We start from the raw sequence: 11850 nt of genomic DNA, 5'->3' as shown, positions 1-11850 counted from the left end.
CAAAACAACTCGCCCTAAAATTCTCACTACAAAAATTTTAAAGATTGTTTCTGTTAATGTCGATGACGTTTAATATTCCATCGATATTAGTTTTTATCCAAAATAATATATTCATAGTTTTTATTGTTGTGGCAACACTGTGTTGTGTTACTTCCCTATTTCTTAGGCAGACAAACCGACTGGAGTGGATTTTATTAAAATGGCCCAAAGGGCAGTGTTTACTATATTTCTTGAAATATATAGTCATAATCAACAAGTCGTGGTTTCTTGAATATACACAGATTAAAACCTTCAACAATTTCGATGAAATTCTCTAAACTTCATAGTGATGGAACTTTTAAAACTGTTCTTTGACCATCCGCCATATATTTATCGATTAAGTTAAGCTTAGAAAAGCGATAAAATTCGTTAGTTCCCGAAGTAAGCTGGTGTGTGTAGAGCTTTTAGCTAAAAGCTTTTCCGTATTCTTCCGTCCTTGTTCTTCAAACGCTCTTAAGGCCAAGAATGTTTTCTGTCCTTGGCCCCCGCTCTCCCACGTGTATCCGTATACGAGATATTGCATCTGTATGTAGTCCGAGGGCTTTTAGTCTTCTTCTTGCAACGCCAAAAACTGTGCTTGTATGGGAGAGCTTTAATCTACCTACGCCAACACAGTGTTCTGTGTTCTCTGTGTTCCCGTTTTGTGTGGCCTACAGACCTAATTTTTTCGCGTGCGTTGTGCGCGGCTCCGCGGATAGTTTTCCCCAAAAAATAAAACTACTGATCCAGGCATCCAGACAATAAACAAATGCCTAGCGCATAGACAGATAATAGAGGCGAGCGGAAAGTGAGAGTAAACACAAGCCAAAAAAAAAAAAGACAAGAACACTCGCCAATTACTGGGTGTGTGTGTGTGTGTATATATATTTTATATTTCCGATGCGTCCGTAACGGGAGTATGTTTCTTCGCCCTTCCGTTTTCCTCCTCACCCACCCGCGTCACGGTCGCCGTCTCCGTCGTCGTCGTCGTTCGCTAATTTAAATGTGCAATTTTTATGAAATTATCACAAAAAACAACTAGCTAGTGGTACGGGGGAGCGAGAGAGATAGCGTTGTGTCATAGAATTGGAGCAGAAACAGCGCTCTAAATTAGCAGCCCCCACCCCCTATCCCTCTCGAAAGGAACAACAACAACACAAATCCCCAGCAGAACCCCCCGAACGCATACATACAAGTGCGCCAAGTGTTTAAATGTGTGTGTGTAGTAGGAATTGCAATTTATAGTTGTTGTTTTCGGTGTGGCGGAGGAGAGCTTTTCGCTTGTTGCGCGCGTGCGACGACGATTGTGCAAGAAGTAGTTCTTTTTTCATTCTATCCCCCCCTACAATTTGCAACCTAAAATATATAGAGGAAATAGAAACAACAATCGGTTATCGCAAAAGAGCGAAAAACAAAAAAAAATAGAAAAGGAAACAACAAACCAAAAAATTCGCAAATGCGTTCGGCGTCGCGTGTGTGTGTGTGTGCGTGTGCGAGGGGGGCGACAAAAATATGCTGAAAAAGCTCTCGCCGCAGCTGCTGGAACAGGCGGAAACTGTTGCTGCAATCCGTGTGGGGGGAGAAGGCGGATGCCAAAGGGAGAATACAGAGAGCCCGAGAGCGACACTGGGCCTGGTGGAGAGAGCCTGGTGAGAAGAGAAGAAGAAACGATCAGCGAAATGAATCACACGCAAGTTTTGTTTTGCGAATTATAAATTCGCGTTCTCCTTCTTACCCCAAATGCGAATTCCCATCGCGAAGCATCGCACAAAACAAAATAGAGAGAAATAAAAGTGCGGAAATCCAAAAGCAACACCACCATCACCACCGCCAACAACAACAACAACAAAACAGTCAAAAGCATAATAATAGAACTTTTGCTTTCGGTTCCAACTGGTTTTTTGTATACATAAAAAAAAGGGAGAGCGCACACAGAGAGAGCGCGCGAGAGAGAGTGGCGGCAGCTTCCAGCTCTTCTTCTTCCGATCTGCGTCTTGGAATTCATGGAAATCCGGGGGCGCATGCGCAGAACAACAATAACCACAAGGAACAGGCCAGAAGAGCAGAAAGCGAGAGCCGTAAGCTGCATGAAAGGTAAGAGGAAGCTACGATCCAACTCCCCAAGCTCCCTTTTGTGGCAAGGCCTCTATTCTACACAGAGAACAATGGGATAGAGCTTTAAGGAGCTTATAATGGAGGATATAGGCTTTCAGTTAAGAACTTTTTCTCATAAAGTAGAGCTTCAAGATAATTGTAATTCAAGATTGTATCTGAAAAACTAAACGAAAGTTACTAAAGTTATAACTATTCAAGATATATGTAGATCTTCAAGATAATTGTATCTCAAGATTGTATCTGAAAAACTATAGTAAAGTTATGAGTTTTGAGATTTTTTAGATACTTGGGGGTTAGAGGATATAGTATTTTGATCCAGGATGTACATAGTATTCATGTAGGATACTATTTGAAAGGAAAAGAGGAAGTATGTCCAAAATTTCAAGCGAATAGCTTGTAAACTGAGCAACTAGGAGTCTTAGAAACAAACAGATACGCGGACAAGCGGACAGATGGACATTTGTAAGGACTAGGTGAAGGAGGTTATAAGATATAGTTCTTAGATCCTAGATGGCTGCTATGCAGGATGCTATGTGCAAAGAAGAGAGGACTTTATGTCCAAAATTTCAACTTAAAAGCTTTTAAACTGATAGGTTAGTTGTCCAAGAAACTAACCAGAATAGCGGACAAGCGGACAGACGGACATTTGGAAGGACTAGGAGGTGAAGGTTATAGCATATAGTTTATTGGTCAAGAATGGCTACTATAAGCCCAAAATGTTAACTTATAAGCTTTTAAACTGTGCGATTGTATCTGAAAGTTTGCTTAGAAACGTAACAGATGAGCGGACAAGCGGACAGACGGACATTTAGAGGACTTGGCTTTAAATAGAACTATACTAACTATAATTAAACTATATTTAGGCTCTAACTATAAATATTTTAACTATAAATACCTCAAAAAGAACCTATAAAGTATTGTTTCCAGTGTAACTTTATAGCTTCTAGTTGAGATACTTTTTTTTCCTAAAATTTAACTTTGAAAAGATGGTGTAACTGAAGGGGGTTGATGAGATGAGAAACCAACTAAAATGAAAAACAGTTGGAGTCGCGTAAAGTTAATTAAAGTCTTAAAGGTCTTGAGGTCTTGAAAGAAGGGGTTCGAGAGCCTCAAAGGGGGAGCATTACCAGTTTCTTGTCCTACGAAGTGGAAAAGTGTTTCCAACTGAAGAAAAAAACAACTTCAATTTAATAAACTTTAATGAAGATGAGTTAAGAAACTGGTTTTTGGAAGTAATTTCTTAATAGTTTAATGGGTTGAATGTATAAGAGTTTATTTAAAAATAGAAATATGAAAATAAATATTTAAGTTTTAAAGAGTTTTAAATATTATCTGACAAGTTTGAATAATAAATTCGAAAATAATATATCTAAAAAGTATTATTGGAAAAAAAAAGCTTGAGAAAAAGCTTTTTCTTTTCCTGTATCTGTGTAGAGTTGACCTTGGCCTGGTAACCTGCATTCCCAGCGACCTGACCTTCGACCTGACCTTGCTGTGACCTAGGCCTTTTAATTCCGTGTCCTACTTTCTTTTGAAAGTAATATAAATTTTTGATTTTATTTTCTTTCAGGACTGTAGAACACGAAGCAATTAAAAAAAAAAAAAATTAGTAACTAATACTATCGCTACCTGCCATCACCGACAAACAAATAATTCACATCACAACGAATCGTACAAACATTTTGAATTAAAAACTACAAATTAATCGATTTAACTACAAAATGGAGACCTTCAACGTACCTATGCTGGCCGAGAGCAGCAGCACCACCACCACCACCAACTATGCCACAGATGCCAGCGGCACTCACCTCCACCTGCAACATCATCAGCAGGAGGTGCAACAGCATCTTCTCATGCCACACCATCACAAGGATCAAATGCTGGCCGCTGGCAGCTCTCCCATGCTGCCCTTCTACTCCGAGCTGCAACTGCAACAAAAGGATGCACCGTCGGTGGGTGCAACACCAACAACAGGCAACACTGTTGTAACTGCAGCAAGTGCAGCATCTGTGGCAAGTGCCCCAACCGATAACTTCAGCTCCCTGCCGACCATCGATGCCAGCCAGTTGGATGGTGGCATCTCCCTCAGTGGCCTCTGCGACAGATTCTTTGTTGGGAGTCCCAATCCGCATAGCAACAGTAACACTATGACCTTGATAACCGCGGCCAACAACAACAATAGCAGCGCCAACAAAAACAACAATAACAATAACAATAATAATAATAATATAGTGGAGGCTAAGGCAGTGACAGGATCGTCGGGTAATTCGGTGATAATCGAATCGGTGACGATGCCGTCCTTTGCCAATATTCTATTTTCGCATCCCAGTGGCGCCACCACCACAGATTGCATAGATCCGGCTCTGTTGCAGAAGAATCCCCAGGAGAGTTCCATTGTGGAGTATCATCAGTTGAAGCCCCTGGAGGCTAACTCCTCCACATCCGTTGCCGTTTCTGTTTCCACCAGCAACTTCCTGTCCTCCAGCACTGCTCAGCTGCTGGACTTTGAGGTGCAGGTCGGCAAGGACGATAGTCGCATCAGCACCACCACCAGGGTGGGTGGAGGAGGAGGAGCAGGGGGAGGGGGAACAACCCCATCTGCCCCAGCAACGCCAACAACCACCAACAACAACAACAACACTGCCAATCCCACAAGGAGCTCCTTGCACAGCATCGAGGAGTTGGCTGCCAGTTCTTGTGCCCCAAAAACCACATCACCCAATAGGAATAGTTCCACAACTACACCACAACAACAACAGCAACAACATCACATGCAAAGCGGCAACCACAGTGGCTCCAATCTCAGCACAGATGACGAGTCCATGTCCGAGGATGAGTTCGGTCTGGAGATCGACGATCAAGGAGGTAAGTCTTTCCTTCTAATTCCATCTAATGAGTTTCAGATAGACCCTTTTTTGAAACCCTTTTTGGCAATTGAGTGGGCAATATTCTGAAGTTAATGGAAAAAGTGTTAAATATAAAATATATCATAAAAAATAAAAATTTTAAAAATATTTATGAAACAAGACAGAATTTAAAACAAAACAAATGAGAGAATAATTTCGGGATAATCAAAAAATAAATAACAACTAGCAACATATTCCAACAAATAATATTAAATAATAAAAAAAAAATAAATAATACTAAAAAACAATCAACTAATTAAATACTAATAACTATATATTACAAATACTAAAATGTATACCAAACATCGTGTTTTAATAAAATATTTAAAATGTGAAAAAATCAAAACAAAAACCTAAATAAATAATAAAAATAAGCTTGATGACAAAACGAGGACAAAAATATTACAAAAATAAATGACTTGTTATTAATTATTATTATATAATTAATTAGCAAGCAATTAATTATTTATTAAGCACAATTTTATTGAAAAAATAACAACAAGAAACCGCAAAAAAGCGATAAGAAATCCAACCAAACATTATATAACGAAAAAAAAAGCAATTAAAATTAAAACAAATAAAATAAAAATACTTCTCTGAATCTGGTGCATAAAAAGTATAATTTATTGAATTTTAAACCCAATTTCAATTAAAAGTCGAAGCAAACCTTGATGTTTTCAGTAAGTTGTCTTCGTCGATCGGTCGGTCGGACGTCTTAAATCTTTTGTGTGCCAAGTGCAATGTTAAGTTTAAATATTCACGTCGATATGTCTTTTTATTCCCCGTAGTAGCCTCGCCTCGCACTTAGTTAGCTCCATGTGGTGCGGCCCGGCCTAGTCTGGTCTGGCCTGGTCTGGCCTGGTCTGGCGTCGGATGCAGCCATAAAAATCCATTTGAAATGTCTATAAAAATGCAACTAACCTACTTTCCGACATCGTTTCGGGGACAACGATATTTAAATGCTCTGATTTTCTGCTCTGAGAAATATGAGGTTTATTTTGTGGTTTTTTTTATTTTTGGTATATATTTTTGGGAGTTTATAGAGTAAAAAATTTCGATTCTTTAAAAAGATATTAAATTTAAATTGTGTTATGTTATGTTCTATCATTTTTGACTTCTCCAATCATGTTATGAAAGATTTAATTCAAGTAAATGGAAAGGTATTCTTACTTATTTTTTCTTTTTATTCTTTTTGGGCTATATTTTGGGGAGTTTATGGTATACAAATTTGGTAAAAAGTTCTAACATTCCATTCCAAATCGTATTATGACATTTTATATCATGTTTTGATATTTTGCATTTTAAAAAAGAAATTGGAAAAAGGTATGGGATGGTAATTTAAATTAATTTTGTCTTTTTTATTAATTTTTGAGTATATTTTAGGTAGTTTATGGTATAAAAATTAATATAACATTCCATTTTTATAAATTTTTGACATTTTATACTATGTTTTGACCTTAAAACTGATAATTAAATACCAGAAATAAATTCTAGTCCCATTTTAAAACGTTTAATACCCTTTTTAAATGGTTTTAAACAGTAAATAGTAAATAGTAAATATCCCAAATAATGAATCAAAAGTCTTCTTTATAAAGAGTATTTCAAAATGCAAATTAAAACGAAATTCGCTCGAGCGTTTCTCGATGCGTGAATTGCAAACAAATGAGCAAACAGCGACATGAGGCTGCCAAATGTTCAAGATATACGATCAAACATTACAAACTTAAATATAAAAATAAACAGAAAATAAAAAAAAAAAGAATTATTTGTTTGGCGAAAAATTGCATTTGCTGAGTCAGCGGCAAACACATTTTTTTTTTATTTTTTATTGACATTCAGCAATGTCAGAGCAGTGAACAAATATATCTTTTCTTTTATTTATTTTTTGTTTGTTTGTTGTTTGTTTTGTTTTGTTGTTTGTTTGAATAATAAAAGATACTCGTAAATTAAAGACTGAAGACCTTCGAAGTAAAGCCCACAAAGTGCAGCTTAATATTTCCATCTGCTTTTATTTCATCCTTAGAAAGAGATGGAAAATGGAGCAAGGTCATCTGAGGTGGCATTAGAATTTGGGTCAAGAGCACGCCAATTGTTGTTGTTGCTGTTGCGGCCTGTCTCTGCCTCTGCCTCTGCCACTAGCTCTGCTACTGCCACTGCATTTGCTGCGCTCGCTTGCGTTTTCTAATATTGGAGATTGGGCCCAAGGATGCGAGACAAAAACAAAAAGCGAAATTGCATAGAAATTTGAAGGTCATTGTGTGCATCAGCCGCAGCGCAGTCGGCGTGCTTTTCGCAGTCGCGTGTTCTCGGCTCCTCCACCTCCACCTCTCTCTCTCTCTCTCTCTCTCTCTTTGGCTGTCTCCGTGGGGTTACAGTGGGGAAAAATATTGAATAACTGTTGTTGGTTTTCTGTTTCTTTTTTTTTTGTTTTTTCTTATTCTTTTATATTTTTAATTGATTTTTCTGTTTTTTCCCCTGTTTTCTTTGATTTTCAAAATGGCGGCGAAAAATATCACTCATACGCCATGTGGGCTTTGCTAGAGGTTTATATTTTAAAGAAAAAGGCATAAAATTAATGTATTTTCGTCTAAAAACTATAAGAAATTATATAAAAAGAGTAAAAAAAGTTTAGTTATTTTTTTAAAATAGCTTAAATAAGCTATTTGTAAAATATCACTCGTACGCCATGTAAGCAGATTTTTAAAAGAAAAAATCATCAAATTTGTATATTTTTGCATAAAATATAAGAATTTATATAAAAAGAATATCAATATTTTAGTTTGTTTTTTAAATCTTAAATAATATAAATGTACGTTATATATAAAATATCACTCATACGCCATGTAGGCTTGATTAAAAGTAAAGAGGCCCAAAATTGGTGTTTTTGGCTCTAAAATCATATATAAATTCTATAAATGAAATTAAATTAGTTAAATTTAAATATTATTTAACAAAATAAACTATTTTTTTGTATTTTTCTGTGCAATTACTTACTTATATTGTTGCTGCATTTGTTCTGCCTCAGTTGTTTTTATTTGTCGATGCCGCCGCCTCTGTCTCTGTCGCTGCCACTGCCTCTGCCTCTGCTTCTGTCTCTGCTTCAGTCTCTGTTGCTGTTTATGCCACCGCCCGCAATGCCGGCTGACATTGACATAGATTGCAGCGCTGCTGCGGCTGCTGCCTCTGCCACTGCCTCTGCTACTGCCACTGGCTCGGCTAGTGCCGGCGTCGTCATGCGTCAAAGGATCTAAATGGGTCAAAGTCAGCCAGCAGCTTGTTGCATTTTGAAAAATGCACGCAAAAAAGAGAAAACTAAATAGCAGCCACAAATTGGGGCACGACATTGAAGCTGCATATAGAACATACATATGTGTAGCATGTAGTATGTGGCAGGTCTATCGTCGAATGCATTTCAAGGTCCTCTTAATTGTGGCGAAGGCCGCGGCTTGGAGAGCTCTGTGCCAAGGACACCCCCCATAAGGGGGTGTGTGGTGGCGAGTCCTTGGGTGTTCCAAGGTCACTCTATATGCAAATTATGTCTGCCACGTAGTCTGATTTAAGCTGTGACCTTCGAACAGCTGTTGGTTGACTTTGAAAAAGGATTTGGTGGAAAATGTTTAAGGCTTTAAGTCAGAAAGAGGTCGGTTTGGGGCCAGAATATGTTTAAATTTAATTAGAAATGTGATTGAAACTAGAGGGGCTTCTAAAAGAATTCTAAAGTAGTAGTTTATTATTAAACTCCCTCTAATTATTGCCCTCTTCAATGACTTTTAGTCTGGTCTTTAGTATCACCTCCAATTTGTTAACAATTAACTATAACTATAAGTAACTATTATAGAAAACCCTCACATTCTATCCTCCACTCTGGTCATTCACACTCGCGGTGTAAATTGCAATTCTTTCTCACGACTCACTTCTCATTGGAAAACCGCAAATCGGTAATTGAACCCAATAGGCTTATTCAACCGATCCGAAAACAGAAATCTTTCAAATGCCATCAAGGATGGAGCATTGAAAGCCAACCCACCGTGTAAATGAATTAAATATCAGCCTAAGTTTGCCCTTAAATTAAAAACAAAAAAAAAAACACAACCATTCAATTGTAACATTTAAACAATAATAATGATAATGAAAGCAATTAGATCATTGTTTTGTTTGCAAATTAGAGTCTATTGCTTAGTAATTGGTCTATTAGACGGGCCTTAAGGGAGTGTGTTTTTAACTTTACTTTGTTGAGGCTTTTTTCAGTTTTATGGTTTAGAGGAATCGTTGAACCTTTCAGGGTTTTCATTGAAGGCGGTTAATGATACTACGATTTATAGACAATATCAAGGCGGGCTTTATAGAGGGAGGTATAGGGATAGGGGGTTCTAAAGAGTATATAGAGTTATGGGAGATATGGGATATATACCAATCTAATAATAACTTGTATATATTACTTTTGTAACATTAGATCTAGTAAGAATATATTCTATATGCTTTATAGAGAGAGTTATTTAGAGAGTTACTTAAGATTAGCAAATAAAGTAATACATGGTATAAAATATCTCTTTTAATCTTTAAATCTATCTTTTAAAGACAATAAGGCAAGCCGTTATAGAGGATTCTAAAAAGTATAGAATTTTGTCACACTCGGTATATAATCTTTTCGATTTTATAGAATTATGGGAGTTATGTGTTCTTAAGAATCAGAATCTAATAATAGATTTTTTTAAATATTTTTTGTGATTTTTTAGACAATATCAAGGCAGAATTTTTTAGATAAGATCTAATAAAAATGAAATATAAATACAGTAATGAATTAATGAAATATAAATAAATATAAATATAAATATGAAAAGAAAATACATGTAATATCTTATACTAGTATATAATACTATATAATATAATCAATTTTATAGGGTTATGATAGAGACTCATGATAGAGAGTTGTGGGTTCTTAAGAGATACAATCTAGTAATAAATGGTATTATATATTAAATTTTTGATTTTCTTGACAGGCTTTAAAGGGAGTTAGGGGTATAGATAAGAGTACACTAGATACTATATACATACATTATATATTATATTTTTAATTGTATAGACAATATTAGAGAGCGAGCGAGAGTTATATGAATAAAAAATCTATAATATTTTTCAAATACAATTTTAAATACAATTTCCATAATTTTTAGTAATATTTTGTATCTTAATCTTGTATAATCACCCCAAAAAACCACCTCCCATTGTTGCATCACCTTTTGTCTGACGATCTGATGATGCAAATGGAAAAAAGGTGTTTTTTATTTTGTTTTTTATTCTCCAGCTTTAATGTTTTATTGTTGCTGCATTGCTTTGCCCATTTTATTGTTGTTAACCTTAGCTCGAATAATAATAAAAAAAAAACTTAAAAAGCGGCGAAAAAAGGCAAATGCCATTGAGAGTGAGTCTCAGTCTCGTAATGTCTGGGGTGTCTGTCTCCTCCATTTTCCGCCCCCCCCCCCCCTCTTTGGTGGAAAAGTGTGCTAATGGGTCGCCAGTTGACCCTGTGCCACATTTTCTGTTTGCAACTCTGCCGGCTCAGGCAGCGCTGCTTGCACTAATTTTGCAATGCCAATAGGGAGGGGGGGCTGGCATGGGTGGGGATACATATATGCTATATGCAGCGAGAGAGAGAGCAAAAACAAACAGAGAACGCGCATTGATTTTCCTTTTTGTGCAGTGCAGTCTCTCTCTCTCCGCTTGCAGTATCTGTCTCTCCCTGTCTCTAAGTGCACCCTGACCTAGTTGCATTCTGATGCATTCTATTTTCTTAACATTTGTTTATTTATTTTATTGTTTTGCTGCCTTAATTAAATTTGAGAATTATAGAAAGAGCAGTAGTTGCATTTTTGTTTGCAAATGAGGGAATTAAATCAAAATCAAAAGGCATAGCTTGGTGGAAAATTAGTATTTTATGGTTAATTTTGTAGTTTTTATGTATTATGTTATAGTTATATGAAAAGTCATTGTATTTTCTTTACATAAATGTAATGAATCATGGCTTATTTCTAACTTTTTTTCGTAATCCCTCCCCTGTAACTCCTGCCACTTTGTAGCTCCCCACTTCAATTCATTTTATCTCTGGCTTTATGTAAGTTGATTTGTTTTATTGTCATCGTTCAGTTATTTATGGCTCTATTTGCCGTCAAACGTAACTGGCTATGAGTTCTATGAGTTCTTGCCCCTCTTTCCTCCTCAAATTGCGTTGTTACATTCAGCATGAGCATTGAAACTGGAGAGGAGTGGACATTGCATACCAGAGACACTTGTTCCACTCGCCTCTTATCGCTTATCTTTCGGCTATCGCTGCGTATACGTAATGCGGGCGGGTGTGTGCCATTTTCATTACGTATACGTCATGTGGAGCGGACTTCACTGATTGGGTATCAATAAATAATTAAGCGGTGCAATCGAAAAGTGAATACTTAACCCAAATTTAAATGGTTTACGATCAGGTTATGTAATTTTTGTTGATATTCGAGAATGATAATGGATTAAGGGGAATAAATTAGTACTTAAAGACTTATTAAGACAGAAGTTCTTGCTATTTTAGGAATAAATAATATTTAAATTCTAAACTAAAAATAATCTTAGTGTAGCGCATTTAAAAATCAACCAAGTTGAACCATTTTTTAATCTTCCAGCCACAACTACACAGGCAAATAGTTTATTCTTTTGAAAAAAAAAGAGAAAAAAAAACTCAATTTGCTTTGCAGGCGGCTGTCTCACCAATACACACACACACACACTCACACACACCCATGCGGAGAACCGTAAATCAAGAACACGC

General features: G+C 36.5%; 1 protein-coding gene across 1 annotated transcript in view; it reads left to right on the top strand.

Moving 5' to 3' along the window:
- Window positions 1-606: 606 nt before the first annotated feature.
- LOC6493673 (nuclear hormone receptor FTZ-F1) overlaps window positions 607-11850 on the top strand; it is a 43162-nt gene continuing 31918 nt past the window's right edge. Inside the window, exons 1-2 of the mRNA XM_001958169.4 lie at window positions 607-2112; window positions 3704-4998. Of these exons, the coding sequence (XP_001958205.1) occupies window positions 3855-4998 (1144 nt within the window). The 5' untranslated portion in view covers window positions 607-2112; window positions 3704-3854. The remainder of the gene's footprint in view (window positions 2113-3703; window positions 4999-11850) is intronic.

Source organism: Drosophila ananassae, chromosome 2R (genome assembly GCF_017639315.1).
Source record: "Drosophila ananassae strain 14024-0371.13 chromosome 2R, ASM1763931v2, whole genome shotgun sequence".
In the NCBI taxonomy this organism is placed as follows: domain Eukaryota; kingdom Metazoa; phylum Arthropoda; class Insecta; order Diptera; family Drosophilidae; genus Drosophila; species Drosophila ananassae.
The sequence above is the reverse complement of the archived record's forward strand: the minus strand, read 5'-3'. Positions and strand labels throughout refer to the sequence as shown.